This window comes from Rhea pennata, chromosome 28 (assembly GCF_028389875.1).
Source record: "Rhea pennata isolate bPtePen1 chromosome 28, bPtePen1.pri, whole genome shotgun sequence".
In the NCBI taxonomy this organism is placed as follows: Eukaryota; Metazoa; Chordata; class Aves; order Rheiformes; family Rheidae; genus Rhea; species Rhea pennata.
The window spans coordinates 724,616-741,500 of record NC_084690.1 but is presented as its reverse complement, the minus strand read 5'-3'; the positions used below and the strand labels follow the sequence as shown (position 1 = coordinate 741,500).

The 16,885-nt window shown below is 72.0% G+C and overlaps 1 protein-coding gene across 1 annotated transcript; it reads left to right on the top strand.

The window, feature by feature from the left end:
• Positions 1–500: 500 nt before the first annotated feature.
• Positions 501–16,875, top strand: FER1L5 (fer-1 like family member 5). Its single transcript, XM_062596651.1, has 49 exons — positions 501–585; positions 680–735; positions 1,401–1,492; positions 1,560–1,668; positions 2,074–2,202; positions 2,289–2,351; positions 2,431–2,481; positions 2,568–2,598; positions 2,705–2,826; positions 2,889–3,009; positions 3,084–3,172; positions 3,250–3,318; positions 3,422–3,465; positions 3,777–3,859; positions 3,950–4,209; positions 4,300–4,471; positions 4,956–5,080; positions 5,166–5,269; positions 5,503–5,692; positions 5,797–5,943; positions 6,066–6,155; positions 6,270–6,433; positions 6,566–6,704; positions 7,172–7,274; positions 7,347–7,510; positions 8,358–8,631; positions 8,711–8,788; positions 8,871–9,052; positions 9,965–10,123; positions 10,227–10,325; positions 10,425–10,589; positions 10,663–10,828; positions 11,750–11,775; positions 11,885–11,926; positions 12,007–12,123; positions 12,225–12,356; positions 12,480–12,635; positions 12,720–12,811; positions 13,288–13,458; positions 14,146–14,294; positions 14,365–14,504; positions 15,128–15,216; positions 15,310–15,405; positions 15,513–15,654; positions 15,749–15,848; positions 15,940–16,139; positions 16,214–16,323; positions 16,418–16,565; positions 16,671–16,875. Exons 1-49 carry the CDS (start codon positions 501–503, stop codon positions 16,791–16,793), a joined length of 5,958 nt encoding a protein of 1,985 aa, XP_062452635.1. The 3' UTR covers positions 16,794–16,875.
• Positions 16,876–16,885: the final 10 nt, after the last annotated feature.

The following is a 16,885-nucleotide window of genomic DNA, read 5'->3' as shown; positions in this document are numbered from 1 at the left end:
CAGAGTGCCATGGATGCTGCAGGGTGCCATGGGACACTGCAGGGTGCCTTAGAGTGCCATGGGGTGCTGCAGGGCATTACGGGATGCTGCAAGTGCTGTGGGGCACTGCAGGGTGCCATGGGGTGCCATGGGGCACTGCAGGGTGCCATGGGGTGCCATGAGGTGCTGCAGGTGCCATGGGGTACTACAGGGTGCCATGGGGTGCCATGGGGTGCCATGAGGTGCTGCAGGTGCCATGGGGTACTGCCGGGTGCCATGGGGTGCCATGGGGTGCTGCAGGGTGCCATGGGGTACCAAGGGGCACTGCAAGTGCCACCAGGCCCTCCATGACCGGAGAGAGCAGCAGCCCCAGAAGTGCCACGTGCTGGGCGCGGGGGCCGTGTTCTCCCCCCTGTCCCGCCCCCCCGGGTCCCCCCGTCCCCGCTGTGACCCGGCGTTCTGGAAGGCGCCGCCGCGGTGCCCGCGCCCCGGCAGCACAGTGCCCCGCTCCCCGCGCCAACATGCTGCGCCTGGTGGTGGCCGGTGCCCGCATCCCCGCGCCGCGGGCCGCCGGCGCCGACGTGCACGTGCGCGCCGAGTTCGGAGGTACCCGGCGGCCAGCGGCACCTCCGGGCGGCCCCGGGGCACCCGCCCACCCGCCCGCTGGTGCCACCCTCGCCACCGCCCTCCCTGTCCCCAGGCGTCCCCAGGAGCACCCGGGTGGTGCCGGGCGAGCGCGACACGGCGTGGAACGAGGTGAGGCCCCACGGTGGCCAGATCCCATGGTGGCTGGTCCCTGTGGTGGCCGGTTCCCACGGTGGCCAGTTCCCCTGGTGGCTGGTCCCCGGGGTGGCTGGTCCCCGTGGAGATGGCCGGTTCTCATGGTGGCCAGTTCCCGCGGTGGCTGGTTCCCGTGGCGGTGGCCAGATCCCGTGGCAGTGGCCAGTTCCCACGGTGGCTGGCTCCCATGGTGGTGGCCAGTTCCCATGGTGGCCGGTTCCCATGGCGGTGGCCAGTTCCCGTGGCAGTGGCTGGTTCCCGCAGTGGCCTATTCCCATGGCAGTGGCCTATTCCCATGGCAGTGGCCGATTCCCACAGTGGCCAGTTCCCATGGTGGCTGGTTCCCACAGTGGCCAGTTCCCATGGTGGTGACCAGTTCCCATGGTGGCTGGTTCCCATGGCAGTGGCCGGTTCCCACAGCAGTGGCCGGTTCCCACAGTAGCCAGTTCCCACGGTGGCCGGTTCCCGCGGTGGTGGCTGGTTCCCGCAGCGGTGGCCAGTTCCCATGGCAGTGGCCGGTTCCCGCGGTGGTGGCTGGTTCCCACAGTAGCCGGTTCCCGTGGTGGTGGCCGGTTCCCGCAGCGGTGGCTGGTTCCCGCGGTGGCCGGCGCCGAGCCCCTGCACGCTGCGCATCCCCGCAGACGTTGGTGTGGCCGCTGGGCGCCCGGCCCCTGGAGCCCGCTGCCACGGTGGTGCTGCGCCTGCGGCAGTGGGGCCACCCGGCACCTGACGGGTGAGTGGCGGCGAACCGGGCACCGTTTTTGGGTCTTGCCGCCGCGCTCACCGCCTTTGCCCCGCAGAGACCTGGGCGCCGCCACGGTGCCGCTGGCGCAGCTGGCGGCGGAGCCAAGCCGCCCGCTCGCCCTGAGCGACGTGCTGCTCCTGGACCGAAACCGCCGGCCCACCGGGGTGAGCGCCTTCCTCCTCCTCCTCATCCTCCTCCTCGCAGCACCCTGGGGTGCTCACGCATGCCATTGCTTCGCAGTGCACCCTCAGCTTCAGCTGCTCCTACATCCCCGCCGGGCGCGAAGCATCCCGGGCGCCAAGCAGGGTGGCCGCGGGTGAGGACGCCGCGTCCCGCGCCGGCTTAGCCGCCGGGGACGGATGCGGACGATGCTGGAGCATCCCCGTTTGCTGTCCCCAGAGGTGCCGGATAGGAGCCTCCGGTTGAGCCCCGGCAGGGAAGCAGCAGGGAGAAAACAGGATTTCCAGGTACTGCCGGGCCCCCGCGGGGCGATTTGGTGGTGGTGGTGGGGAGATTTTCCCCAGTGGCAGTGGCGCGTCCGTGTCCCCCCCCCCTCTGGCTTCTTCCAGGTGCGGGTGAGGATCATCGAAGGGCGCCAGCTGCAAGGGAACAACATCAAGCCGGTGGTGAAGGTGTTCATCGGCGAGCACGCGTTCCGGACGAGGATCGGGAGCGGGAACAACCCCTACTACAACGAGGTCGGGGCGCGGGAGCGAGCGGGCGGGCGGCGGCGGGGGCGGCCGCCGGCGCGGCGGCCGGGGAGCGAGCGGCCGTGATTTTCCAGGTGTTCTGCCAGAATTTCCACGAGACGCCAGCTCGCCTCTTCGACGAGCCCATCCACATCCAGGTAGGACGCGGCGGCGGTGGTGGCGGCGGGTCTCCCGCGCCGGGGCTGACGCCGGAGCGCGGGGCGGCCGGTCCCGCAGGTGCTCAACTCCAGGGCGGTGCGCGCCGAGTCCGTCATCGGCGTCTTCAAGGTGAGCGCCGGGGCGGCGAGTGGGGGGAGGCCGCGGCCACGGCGGCGGTTGCGGCGGCAGCGGCGGCATCTCTCCTTCTCGCCCAGCTGGACGTCGGCAGCGTCTACAGCTCGCCCGGTAGGTGCGCACGGCCCCGGCGCCGTCTCAGCTCCCCCCCTCCACCGCCGGCGCCGCGCCGGTGCCGCCAGCCGCGCCGCGCTCACCGCCGGCCGCCCCCGGGCAGGTCGGGCGCTCGCTTGGAAGTGGCTCGGCCTCCACCGGCCCGACCGCCTCGACGCCGGCCTCCGGGGCTACCTGCGAGTCAGCCTGCGCGTGCTGCGCGCCGGGGACCCCGCGCCGGTAGGTGCCAGCACCGCCGGCACCGCGACGCCCGCTGCCGGCTTCCTCCTCCCCTCTCCTCTTGCCAGGAGCAGGAGAAGCCGGCGGAGAGCGAGGACGTGGAGGCCGAGCTCCTGCAGCCCTCGGCGCTGCCCGCCTGCGTGGCCACGCTCCAGCTGCGCGTCTACCGGGCCGAGGACGTGGCGCGGGGTGAGCGGGCGGCCGCGGGGCGGCTCGCTCCGGCGCCCGGCCCCGGCGCTTCCCGCCTCCTCTCGCCGCTCCAGACGATGCACCCCGGCAATATTTCCACTCGGTGCTGGGCGCCGGCAAGCGCGGCGGCCTCGCCGTGGAGGTCGCCTTCGGCGGCAGGACGGTAAAGGCGGGCGGGCGGGCGGGCGCGGGCGGGCGGCGGGCTCCGGCGGGCGGCTCACGGGGCTCGCCGCCCCGCAGCTGCGCACCGCGGCCGTGCCGCCCGGCGCCGACCCCGCGTGGAACGAGGCGCTCTTCTTCCCGCTGCGGGTGAGCTGCCCGGTGCCGCCGCCGGCCTGCCGGCAGCGCCGAGGGCGGGAGGCTGCCGGCTGCCGGCCGCCGCCGCCTCAGCCTCTGCCCTGCTGCCCCCCAGCTCCCCCCCGTCTGCGATGAGATCCGCCTGGCCCTGCTCAGCGGGTAAGCGACCGCCCGGCGAGCCACAGCCGGCACCCAGCGTCCCCGCCGCAGCCCCTGGCACCCACACCGCAGCCCCCGGCACCCACACTGCAGCCCCCAGCATCCCCACTGCCGCCCCCGGCGTCCCCACTGCCGCCCCCGGCACCCACGCTGCTGCCCCCAGCGTCCCCACTGCTGCCTCCGGTGTCCCCACTGCAGCCCCCGGCACCCACACCGCAGCCCTCGGCACCCACACAGCTGCCCCCAGCACCCTGCTGCCACCCGGGCCCCCCGCCGCTGCCCGCTGCCCTCGCCCCCCCATCCGCCCGCAGGGACCGTGCCGAGAAGGGCGACGTCCTGGGCACGGCCACCCTCCGCCTGTCCCAGGTGGCCTCAGCCGGCGCCGCCGCGGAAGGTGAGGGGTCTCCCGGGGGGGAGAGAGGGGGGACCCTGGCACCTGTCCCCGTCCCCCGCCAGTGCTGCTGATGCCGCCCACTGCTCTCAGGGGGCTTCTCCGGCTTCCTGCCCTGCTTCGGACCCAGCTTCCTGCCCATGTACAGCGGTCCCGGTGCCGGGCCGGACCCCGCCGAGGCGCCCGGCGGCCGGGCGTCGCGGGACGGCTGGGCTGAGCCGCTCGGCGCCTCGCGGGACGACCGCGGCGTGAATTATCGCGGGCGGCTCCTGCTGGAGCTCAGCACCAGCGCCGGGAGCCCGCCCGAGCGGGACAGGGCCGCCGTCGCCCCCGAGGACGTCGCCGGGGCGGAGGTAGAGGGGCAGGTGGGCGAGCGGCCGCCCGAGCCCCCCCACCCCGCGCCGCCGGCTCACCCGCGCGGCACCTTCTCTCACGCCGGGCAGCGGTCCCTGCGACGCCGCAAGTACGGGCTTTGCGCCGTGTTTTACTCGGCCACGATGCTGGCGGGCGGCCCGGAGCTGGTGCAGTTCGAGGTGAGCATCGGCAGCTACGGGAGCAGGGCCGACGGCGCCCGCGAGCCGGCCGCCACGCAGCTCAGCCCGGCCGTCTACGACGGTACGGGCGCCGGAGAACAGGGGGCCGCTTGCAGCGGGGAGTGGGAAAATGAGGATGCTCGCTGCAGGGCGTGGGAAAATGGGGACGTGGGAAAACAGGGATGCTCCCTGCGGGGCACGGGAAAATGAGGGGACGCTCGCCGCGGGGTGCGGGAAAATGGGGGATGCTCGCTGCAGGGCATGGGAAAATGGGGATGCTCATTGTGGGGCATGGGAAAATGGGGGATGCTTGTCGTGGGGCATGGGAAAATGGGGGGATGCTCACCTCGGGTTGTGGGAAAATGGGGAATGCTCGCTGCAAGATGCAGGAAAATGGGGGATGCTCACCATGGGGCATGGGAAAACAGGGAATGCTTGCTGCAGGGTACGGGAAAATAGGGATGCTCACTGTGGGGCGTGGGAAAATGGGGGACGCTCACTGCGGGGCGCGGGAAAAGGGACGCTGGCCGCGGCGCCGGCTCAGCCCTCTCCTCCTTCCTGGCCAGGCAACCGCTACTACTACCTGCCGTGGTACGACGCCAAGCCGGTGGTGGCCGTCACTTCTTCCTGGGAGGACGTGAGCCACCGCTGGGACTCGCTGAACGCGCTGCAGGCTGTGCACGACCGGCTGGTGAGTGGCGGGTGCGCCGGCAGGGCCACCGGGCCCCCCCAGCCCCGGGGAGGGGGGCTGCAGCCGCCACTGCTCCCTCCCGCAGGAGCAAAACCTGACGGCGCTGCGTGACCTCGGCCGGGCCGACGATGCCGCCGCCCGGGACTGCGCCGGGAGGAAGCTGCTCCGCGAGCTGCTCCGGGATTGCAAGTGAGGGCGACGCCGCCTTTGCTGTGGTTTTATTCCGCCGGAGAGCAGGGTGGCGGAAAGCTGGAAAATCCACCTTTATTTTATTTTATTTTATTTTATTTTATTTTATTTTATTTTATTTTATTTTATTTTATTTTATTATTTCATTTCATTTCTTTTCTTTTCTTTTTATGCTTTTGGGGGGTTCCCCCTTTTTTTTCTATTTTTTTTTTCTTTTTCTTTTTCCGGCGCAGAAAGGTGCTGCCGGCGCTGGAGGCTCAGCCGACGGCCACGGCGCTGGACGGGCACCTGCGAGCCGCGCGGCTCCAGCTGCTGCAGCAGCTCGTGGCCGAAGCCGGAGCCGCCGGTGCCGCCGGTGCCGCCGCCGCGGTGCTGCCGACGGCGGAGGGCTGGCTGCAGAGGCTCGCGGCGGCCGTGCCGGAGGTGGGATGCAGGGGCCGGGGGTCCAGGCGGGGTGGTGGTGGGGGGGGTTGGTTTAGGGGGGCAGATGGCGGCGCGGCGCTGACAGCAGCGCCCCGCAGCCGCAGGCCGCCGTGCCCGACGTGGTGCTGTGGCTGGTGCGGGAGGAGCGGCGGGTGGCCTGCGCCCGACTGCGCCCTTGGGTCGTCGCCTTCTCCAAGAGCGGCACCGGCGGTGGCAAACTCTGCGGCAAGACCCACACGCTCTTCCTGACGGTGAGGGCGGCGGGCGAAGCCGCGAGCCGGGCTTGGGGGGCGGCCGGCGGCGGCGGCGGCTGACGGGGCGGCGGGCGCAGGCGCCGCAGGGTGCCGGGGCGGCCGCCGCCGTCTGCGCCCAGCTCCGCGTGCGCCTCTGGCTGGGGCCGGTGGCCGAGAGCCAGGAGCTGCCGCGGCGCCTCGAGGGCTCCCTGCGGGTCTACGCCGAGACGGTGAGCACCCACGGGCGCCGCGCCCCGGCCCCCTCCTCCCCGACGTGCGTGTCCCCCCCCCCTCCGGGGCCGTGCGCCGGCTCCGAGCCCCCTCCCGGCTCGCTGTCGCCGCAGTACGAGAACCAGATGAAGCTTTTTGGCAAGTGGGGGGCGCGGGGGCTCGTGGGGCGCCCCGGTTTCTCCGACGCCAGCGGCAGAGCGGCGCTGCCCCGCGACAAGCTGCGCCCGCCGCCGGGCTGGCGCTGGGACGGCGCCTGGAGCGCGGAGCCGCGGCGGCGGTGAGAACCCCCCCCACACACCCCACGCCGGGGGCGGCGGGACGGGGGACCCACGCGTGGGGGGCGGCCCAGCACCCGCCCCCCCCCCGCCCGCCCCCGGCTCGGCGCCGCTGATGCCGCCGCCGCCGCCAGGCTGCTGCTCGCCGCGGAGAGTAGCGTGGCCGAGGTGCTGGAGGAGGTGTACGAGAACGAGAGCCGGCCGCCCGGCGGGCAGTGGGCGCCGGCGGGCAGCACCGACGCCGTGAGCGCCCAGGGCTCAGCCCCACCGCGGGTGACACGAGCGCGCCGGGGCTCAGCCCCACCGCGGGTGGCATGAGGGTGCTGGGCTCAGCCCCACGGCGGGTGACACGAGCGCCCGGGGCTCAGCCCCACCGTGGGTGACACGAGTGCGCCGGGGCTCAGCCCCACCGCGGGTGGCATGAGGGTGCTGGGCTCAGCCCCACGGCGGGTGACACGAGCGCCCGGGGCTCAGCCCCACCGTGGGTGACACGAGCGCGCCAGGGCTCAGCCCCACAGCGGGTGACACGAGCGCGCCAGGGCTCAGCCCCACCACGGCTTTGCATGAGGGTGCTGGGCTCAGCCCCACCGCGGGTGACACGAGTGCGCTGGGGCTCAGCCCCACCGCGGGTGGCATGAGGGTGCCGGGCTCAGCCCCACCGCGGGTGACACGAGTGCGCTGGGACTCAGCCCCGCGGTGGTCTCGCCCCCCCTGAGCCTCCTGCCCCGGTGTCCCCGCAGACCGGTGTGGCGGTGCCCCCCAAGGAGCAGGTCACCTGCCCCCAGGGCTGGCACGTCCCCGAGGGCTGGCGGGTGGAGGTGACGGGCGCCGTGGATGACGCCGGTGAGCGGCCGGGGCGGGGGGGGGGCAGTGGCCCGGGGGGGGCCCGCTGGCGAGGCACCCGGCTGCCCGCAGGCTGGGAGTACGGGGGCAGCGCGGCGCCCGGCAGCCCGCCGCCCGCCTGGCACGCCGCCGAGGAGCCCGGCGACACGCGCCGGCGCCGGCGCTGGCTGCGCACCCGCCGCAGGGACCCCGGAGCCCAGGGCACCCGGCAGGATGTGACCACCCCGCTGCGGCCGGTCGGGACGGGGCGCGCGGTGGCAGGGGGACACACACACGGACAGGATGGCTGGGGACAGCAGGGACGGGGTGGCAGGGAGGTGGTGGCAGGGACAGTGCGGCAGGAACGGGGCTTAAGGGACGGGGACAGAGGGGCAAGGACTGGGATAGGAGGGATGGGACAGGGTGGCAACGCTGGGGGTGGCACGGACAGGGTGGCAGGGACGGGACAGCGGGGACAGAGATGGCAGCAACAGGCTGGCAGCAACGGGCTGGCAGCGAAAGGGACGGTAGGGACCGGGTGGCAGAGACAGGGATGGCAGGGGCGGGACAGCGGGGACAGGGATGGCAGGGACGGGGATGGCAGCAACGGGGTGGCAGAGACGGGGATGGCAGGGATGGGGGTGGCAGCGACAGGGTGGCAGAGACGGGGATGGCAGGGGCGGGACAGCGGGGACAGGGATGGCAGGGACAGGGATGGCGGGGGGGGCAGCAGGGACAGGGGTGGCGGGGACGGGGTGGCAGGGACGGGGATGGCAGGGATGGGGGTGGCAGCGACGGGGTGGCAGGGATGGGGGTGGTAGCGACAGGGGTGGCAGGGATGGGGTAGCAGGGATGGGTTGGCAGCGATGGGGTGGCAGGGACGGGGTGGCAGTGACAGGGACGCCAGCTTGCTGGAGTCACACTGGGTCCATCCGCCCATGCCACACCGTGCCGCGCCACGTCGTGCCGCACCATGCTGTGCCATGCCACATCCTACCGTGCCATGCCATGCCACACCATGCCGTGCCATGCCGTGCCATGCTACATCCTACCATGCCGTGCCGTGCCATGCTACACCATGCCGTGCCGTGCCATGCCGCGCAGCGCCCACAGCACGCGCCGGAGCCGCCGGTGGGCGCCGAGGCCTGGGAATACGCCTCCTTCTCCGGCTGGCGCTTCCACCCGCAGCCCCAGGCGGGCGACGTGTACCGCCGGCGCCGCTGGCTCCGGCGCCTGGTGCCCGAGCGGCCTGGGCCTGCCGCCCCCCTCTTCCTCCTCGAGGGCTCCCTGCTCTGGCCGGACGACGACGATGCCAAGCCGCCGGAGACGAGCCGGGCGCCGGCACCCGGGACGCCCCTCATCCTCTGCGTCTTCCAGCGTAAGCAGTCGGGCGCTGGGCGCCGGGCACCGGCTCGGGGTGCCCCCCACCCGCTGCCATCGCCCCCATCTCTCTGCAGGACCCAGTTACTTCCAGCTGCGCTGCTACATCTTCCAGGCCATGGAGCTGGCGCCCCGCGGCGGCAGGGCCACCGCGGGTGGGTGCCCGCTGGCGGCCCCCCGACCCCCACCCCGGGCATCCCGGGCACCGCTCTCCTTGCCCAACCATGTCGCCCGCAGACCCCGTGGCCCACGTGTCCTTCTTGCACGTCAGCCAGCGCACCCGAGCCCTGGTGGCCACCCTGGACCCCCGCTGGGACCAGACTCTGCTCTTCGACCGGGTGCTGCTCTACGGGGACCCCCAGGGCATCCGCGCTGAGCCCCCTGCTGTGGTGGTGGAGATCTTCGACCAGGATGGCGGGGTGCGCACTGATGGGTGGGGGGAGCCTGGGATGAGGGTCATCCATGGGTGGGGAGCTGCCGTGGTTGGGAGTCACTCATGGATGGAGAGCTCCTGTGGGTGGGGGCACCTGAGAGAAGGTCACCCATGGGTGGGGAGCTCCTATGGGTGAGGAGCTCTCATGGGTGGAGGGCACCTGGAATGGGATAATCCATGGGTGGGGAGCTCTCACAGGTGGAGGGCTCTATGCATGGGGAGCACATGGGATGGGGTGACTCATCGGTGGGGGGCACCAGAGGTTGAAGTGACCCTGGACAGAGAGGATCCCTGAGTTGGGGGCACCCATGGGTGGGGGGCACTGCCGGTGGGGAGGTACGTGGGGAGGACACCCATGATGGGGAACATCCCTGAGCAGGAGACATTCATGGCTAAGGTCACCCATGGTTGGGAGCAGCCCTGAACTGGAGGCACCCATGTATGGGGGAATCCCTGGGTGGTGGGCAGCCCCTAGTGAGGGGCACCCATGGCGGCATCATCCCTGGGTAGGAAGCACCCATAGGCGATGGGCACCCATAGGTGGTGGGCACCCATGGGTGGTGGGCATACCTGAGTGAGGGGCACTCATAGATGAGAGGCACTCATAGGTGGTGGTCATACCTGGGTGGTGCGCACCCATAGATGAGAGACACCCATAGGTAGTGGGCACCTATAGGTGGTGGGCATACTTGGATGGTGAACACCTGTAGATGTGAGACACCCATAGGTAGTGGGCACCCATAGGTGGTGGGCATACCTGGGTGGTGGGCACCCATAGATGAGAGACACCCAGAGGTGGTGAGCACCCATAGGTGGTGGGCATACCTGGGTGGTGCACACCCAGAGGTGGTGGGTGCCCCTGGCTGGGGGGCACCCACAGACTGCTGCCGGCCCGCAGGGCGCCGGCGCCTTCCTGGGCCGCAGCGTGTGCTGGCCGGCCGTGTGCCTGGACGTGGGGCGCCGGCGGGTGCCGCGGCTCCGGCATCACCCCATCGGCGGCCCGACGGGGCCGGCGGGCGAGCTGCTGGCCGCCTTCGAGCTGCTGCACGACGCCGAGGTGAGCACCCGCCCGCCCGCCCGCCCGCCGGGCCACCCTTCCTCCTCACCCTCCTCACCCTCACCCTCCCGGGGCGGCGGCGGCGGCGGGGGGCACCCGGCAGGACGGCGCCCTGGCTCGGCTCCCAGCGCCACCGGGCACCGCGGGCGCCTTCGGCATCCCGGCGGGCGTGCGCCCGGCGCTGCGCCTCATGGCGCTGGAGGTGAGCGGGGTGCTGGGCTGGCTGAGGGGGCTCAGCACCCTCCAAACCTCCCCCCCTACACCTTGCAGTGACCCCCCCATGTCCCCGGGCACCCGGCAGGTGCTGGCGTGGGGGCTGCGGGGGCTGTGCGGTGCCGGCGCCCCGCTGCCCGCCCGGGCGCCCTGCCTGCTGGTGGAGTGCGGGGGCCGGGCGCTGCGGACGCCCCCCATCGCCGACCTCCGCGCCAACCCCAACTTCCCCGTCAACGCCTTCCTGCTCCCGCTGGTGAGCACCCCACCGGCCCCCGCCCCTGGCCACCCTTGGGTGCCCGCGGCGGGTGACGGCACCCCCTGCGCAGCACCTGCCCGCGGAGGAGGACTACGTGCCGCCCGTGACGCTGCGGGTGCTGGACACGCGGGATTTCGGCTACCGGCCGGAGCTGGGCCGGGCCAGCGTGCGGAGCCTGCGGCCGTACTGCTGCGAGCCGGCCGTGCCGGGGCAGCCGCCCGCGCTGCCGGGCCCCGGTGCGGCCCCGCTCCGGCCCTGCCCCGGCCCTGCTCTGTCCCTGCCCCGGCCCTGCCCCGTCCCTGCTCCGGCCCTGCTCTGTCCCTGCCGCGTCCCTGCCCCGGCCCTGCTGCATCCCTGCCCCGTTCCTGCCCCGTTCGTGCCCCGTCCCTGCCCCATCCCTGCTCCATCCCTGCCCCATCCCTGCCCCGTCCCTGCTCCATCCCTGCCCCGTCCCTGCCTCGTCCCTGTCCTGTCCCTGCCTCATCCCTGCCCCGTCCCCGTCCCGTCCCTGCCTCATCCCTGCCCCGTCCCTGTCCTGTCCCTGCCCCGTCCCTGCTCCATCCCTTCTCCGCCCCTGCCCCGTCCCTGCTCCGTCCCTGCCCCGTCCCGGCCCCGTCCCGGCCCCGTCCCTGCCTCATCCCTGCCTCATCCCTGCCCCGTCCCTGCCTCGTCCCTGCCTCGTCCCTGCCCCGTCCCTGCTCCGTCCCTGCCCCATCCCTGCCCCGTCCCTGCTCCATCCCTGCCCCGTCCCTGCCTCGTCCCTGTCCTGTCCCTGCCCATTCCCTGTCCTGTCCCTGCCTCATCCCTGCCCCGTCCCCGTCCCGTCCCTGCCTCATCCCTGCCCCGTCCCTGTCCTGTCCCTGCCCCGTCCCTGCTCCATCCCTTCTCCGCCCCTGCCCCGTCCCTGCTCCGTCCCTGCCCCGTCCCGGCCCCGTCCCGGCCCCGTCCCTGCCTCATCCCTGCCTCGTCCCTGCCCCGTCCCTGCTCCGTCCCTGCCCCATCCCTGCCCCATCCCTGCTCCGTCCCTGCCTCATCCCTGCCCCATCCCTGCCCCATCCCTGCTCCAACCCTGCCCTATCCCTGCCCTATCCCTGCCCCATCCCTGCCCCACGCTGCTTGGCTCTGCACTGATTTTTTTGCCCATCTGCCCCGCGCAGCCGCTTCCCAGAGCTGGATCACCCAGGTGAGCGTCCCCGCGCCGACCGCTCACGTCGGACCCCCGTCCCCACTGCCACGGCCCCATGCCTCAGTTCCCCCCGCCGCTGCACCCGCCTCCCCTCTCCTCCCTGCAGCTGCTGGCCAGGATCGCGGCCGAGATGGGGGCCGGGGACAAGGTGGGCACCACAGTGCAGCCAGGCCAGCGCCGAGGCCACCAGCTCTGCGCCCCTGCCTGCCTCACCCTGCTCCCCACCAGGCCACCGAGGAAGAGGAGGAGGAGGAGGAGGAGGAAGGTGACTGGTGGAGCAAATTCTACGCGGCCACGGGCAACGCGGCCAAGAGCCGCCGCGGCCCGGCCAAGGACGCGCTGACGGTGAGCGGCGGGGCCGGGGCAGCCGCCGGCAGGGCCGGGGCCAGGGCTGGGGATGCGGCCAGGGACAACAGCACCCTCCGGCTGGCCGGCCGCGTCCCCAGGTGTACGGCTGCGAGCTGGAGGCGGTGCCCGAATTCGAGGGGCTGCAAGATTTCTGCCAGACCTTCCCGCTGTACCGTGCCGCGGCGAGGACCGAGGCCGCTGAGGACCCCATGCCCGTGGGGGAGTTCAAGGTGAGACCCCCCCCCCCGCCGCCGCCACCGCTGCCTGGCCCGGCGCAGCACCCCAGGGTGCCCGGCTGCCTTTTTTTTTCTTCTTTTTTCTTCTTTCTTTTTTCTTTCTTTTCTTTTTTGCAGGGGCTCTTCCGCATCTACCCGCTGCCGGAGGATCCCGGCGTGCCCCCACCGCCACGCCACTTTCAGGAGCTGCCCCCCAGCCGGCCCCAGGAGTGCCTGGTGCGGGTCTACATCATCCGGGCATTCGACCTGCCCCCCAGGGACAGGAATGGGCTGGTAGGGTCACCCACGGGTGCCCGGCGCGGGCGTGCGGCCCCGGCGTGCTGCCCCGTGCCAGCCCTGACGGCCCCGGCCCACCAGTGCGACCCCTACGTCCGCGTCTCGCTGGGGACGAAGAAGTTGGGCGACCGTCATCAGTACGTGCCCAACACCCTGGAGCCCGTTTTCGGCAGGTACGGCCAGCGCGGGCATCCTCGTGGCACTGGCACCCCTGGGTGGCACAGAGCTAGGGGTCCCGGGGGACCTGACATGGGGCAGGGTGGCCGTGCCATGGGACCTCATGCTGGTGGGTCCTTGGGCCACTGGGTGCCTGTGCTGGGGTGTCCCCACTCCCCATGGCAGCAGGCTCCCATGCTACTAGGTCCCCAAGTCACGGGGTCCCCAAGTCACCGGGTCTCCAATCCCTATGCCAGAGGGTCCATGTGTCAGCAGGTCCCCATGCCACTTGGTCCCCATTCCCCATGCCAGTAGGTCCTCAAGTCACCAGGTCCCCATTTCCCATGCCAGCAGGTCTCTCCATGCCGCTGGCTTTCCATGCTGGTGGCTCCTCCTGCCAGCAGGTCGCCATCCCTATGGGTCCCCAGGCCCCATGCAAGTCCCTGTCATCCATGCCAGCGGGTCCCCAGGGGTGACAGCACCCTGCTGGCAGGATGTTCGAGATGACGGGCACCATCCCACTGGAGAAGGACCTGCAGATCTCGCTCTTCGACTATGACCTGCTGCCGCCCGACCAGGAGATCGGCAGCACCAGCATCGACCTGGAGAACCGCCTGCTGTCCCGCTTCCGTGCCCACTGCGGGCTGCCCCAGCTGTATCGCATGTGGGTGCCACCGGGCCGTGGCTGCCTGCTGTGGCAGCACGGGGCAATGGGCACCCAGGGAGCGAGGCCGGGTGGGCACAGGGGAATGGGCATGGGGAGCTAGTTACGGGTGGGTGCAGGAAGATGGGCACAGGGAGATGGCTTTAGATGGGCAGAAGAGGATGAGGATGGATGGGCAAAGAAGGATGGGCATAGACAGATGGTTGTGGTGGGCACAGGGAGGTGGTTATGGATGGGCACAGGATGATGGACATGGGGAGATGATTATGAGTGGGCTCAGGGAGGTAGTTTCGGATGGGCGCAGGAGGACAGGCATGGGGAGATGGTTACGGGTGGGTGCAAGAAGATGAGCTTGGGGAGATGGTTGTGGACGGACATGGAGAGATGGTTATGGACGGACACAAGGTGATGGGAATGGGGAGATAGTTATGGGTTGGCAGAAGAGGATGGGCGTGGGGAGATGATTGGGGTGGGCACAGGAGGACGGGCATGCGGAGATGGTAATGGGTGAGCACAGGAGCAAGGAGCCAAGGTGGGGTGGCACAGGGCTATGGGGCATGGCCGGGGCACAGGGGCAGAGCCACCAGGGACACCCCAGGTGTCTCAGGGCCGCCCCAGCTGGGGGGCGGCAGCGGGCGCCCCATGGCGGGCGATGCCCGCGGCCCTCAGCTGGCCCCGTGCCTGCAGCGCCGGCCCCGGGCGATGGAGGGACCAGCTCACGCCCAGCCGGGCGCTGGAGCTCTTCGCCCGCGCCCGGGGACTGCCGGCGCCCGAGTTCAGTGCCGACGGCGGTGCCGTCGCCTTCGGGGGATCCACCTTCCTCCTCACCCAGTTCGGTGGGTCGGGGTGCCGGGCGGGCACTGGGCGGGTGCACGGGGCGCCCATGCGACAGGCTCGCTCTTGCAGAGAGGGGGTCCCCCGCGTACCGGCACCCCGGGGCGCCCCGGGAGCGCCTGGCCCTCCACCTGCTCCGCGCTTGCCGCCTCGTCCCTGAGCACCTCGAGACTCGCACCCTCTACAACAGCACCCAGCCCGGGCTGGAGCAGGCAGGGCCGGGGGCACCCTGGGGTGGCCCTGGGGACGCTGCGACGATAGGGACGGGGCAAGGAGGGATGCCGGGGGGGGCAATTGGGACCCTGGGGTGATGGGGACACTGGGACAAGCAGAGATGCTGGGGGAGGGATGGGCACCCTGGGTGATGGGGACACTGGGACAAGCAGAGATGCTGGGGGAGGGATGGGCACCCTGGGCGACGGGGACACTGGGGACAAAGGCAGGGAGGGACCCTGGAGCAAGGAAGGATGCTTGGGAGGCGATGGGGACCCTGGAGGGATGGGGAACATTGGGGACAAGGGCAAGCAGGGACATGGGGGGGGAGGAGTGACGGGGACACAGGTGACAGAGACGCAGGGGACAAGGGCAGCGAAGGTCCCTGGGGCGATGGGGACGTGGGGCAAGGAAGGATGCTGGCGGTGGGAGCTGGTGGGGACCCTGGGGCGATGGGGACCCTGGGACGAGAAGGGATGCTGGGTGGGGGGGGGGTGGCAGGGAGAGGGGGCACGCAGCCGGGGAGAGATGCTTGGGTGGGGGGGGGGGAGCGCGTGGCGCCGACAAGGACGCGGGGACGGGCGGCTGCCGGTCCCCACGCTCCCGCCGCGCCCCGGCGCAGGGCAAGCTGCAGGTGTGGGTGGACATCTTCCCCGCCGGCCTCGGCCCGCCGGGCCCCGCCGTCGACGTCACCCCCCGCAAGCCGCAGAGGTGAGCGGCGCGGAGCCCCGCGGCGGGGCGGCCCGGTCCCCCCCCCCCCCCTCCCCCCAATGCCGTGCCGTGCCGTGCCATCGCATCCCCCAGGTACGAGCTGCGCTGCGTCATCTGGAACACGAGGGACGTGGACCTGCAGGACGCCAGCCTGACGGGGCAGAGGATGAGCGACATCTACGTCAAGGGGTGAGCGGTCGCCGGCCGCGGGGCGGCGGAGGAGGCAGGGGGCGGCAGGGGGGCCGGTGGCACGTTTCCCCCCCCCCCCAAGTCTTTCAGCCCCGATGGCGTCGCAGGTGGCTGGACGGGTTGGAGGAGCAGACGCAGAAGACGGACGTGCACTACCGCTCGCTGCGGGGAGACGGCAGCTTCAACTGGCGCTTCGTCTTCCCCTTCGACTACCTGCCCGCCGAGCAGCTCTGCGTCATGCCCAAAAAGGTGAGCTGTTTTGGGGTCTCCCCACCCACCCCCAGAAAAACAACAGGGCACCCCAAGCCTTCGCGCTGAGCGAAGCCCCTCTGTGCCCGCGCAGGAGCATTTCTGGAGCCTGGACGAGACGGCGCGCAAGGTGCCCCCCAAACTCATCCTCCAAGTGTGGGACAACGACAAGTTCTCGGCCGACGACTTCCTCGGTGAGGCCTCATCCTGCCCGGCCCGGGGCCGTGGCTGAGCCGGGGTCGGGTGGAGGACCGGCCCCCTCTCCGCCGCGCTCTTTGCCCGTAGGCGTCCTGGAGCTGGAGCTGGGCAGCCTGCCGCGGCCGGCGCGGCGCCCCGGCGGTTGCACCCTGGCACTGCTGGGCGCCCGGCGGCGCTGGCCGCGGCGGGGCGCCCGGGTCCCCCGCTTCTCCCTCTTCCGGCAGAGGTGTGCCAGGGGCTGGTGGCCCTGCTCCGTGGAGGAGGAGGACGGCAAGCGGCGCCTGGCGGTAGGCGGAGGGTGCCGGGAGGGTGCCCAGGGCGCAGCCGGGCTCCCGTCCCATCGCTGCCCTCACGCCGCCAGGGGAAGCTGGAGATGAGCCTGGAGCTGCTGACGGCAAAGGAAGCGGAAGAGCGGCCGGCGGGGAAAGGACGGGAGGAACCCAACATGTACCCGACCCTCCAACCGCCCCTGTGAGCCGAGAGCGCCGCGGCGAGACGCTCGGGGGAGGCGCCGGCCGGGGTGGGGGTGGGATGCGGGATGCTCGAGCCGCGCGTGCTCCCGCAGGCGCCCGGACTGGTCCTTCCTGTGGCTTCAGGCCCCGCTGCGGACGCTGCGCTACGCCGTCTGGCAGCGGCACCGCTGCCGGATCAGCGCGGGGCTGGCGCTGGCCCTGCTGCTCGCGCTGCTCCTCGCGTTCGTCTACGCGGCGCCCGTGAGTTCGGGGCCACCGCGGCGGCTTCCCCCCCCCCCCGCCCCAGCCCTTTTCCTGGGGTCCCCCCCCACCCTCGCGGCGAGCTGGCCCTGTCCCTCGCCGCAGGGCTATTTGGCCATGAAGCTGGTTAACCCCCTTCGGAGCTTGCACCCCTTCGGCGGTGGCACGACCAAGGCGGCGGCGACGACGACGACGACAGCAACAACCCCCAGCACGGCCAAGCCCTGAGCCAGCACCGGGACGCTGCGGCCCGGGGGGGGCGACGTGTTGCCGCCGCACTGCCCCGTCCCCTCTTTAATAAAACCCGACGCGGAGCCACC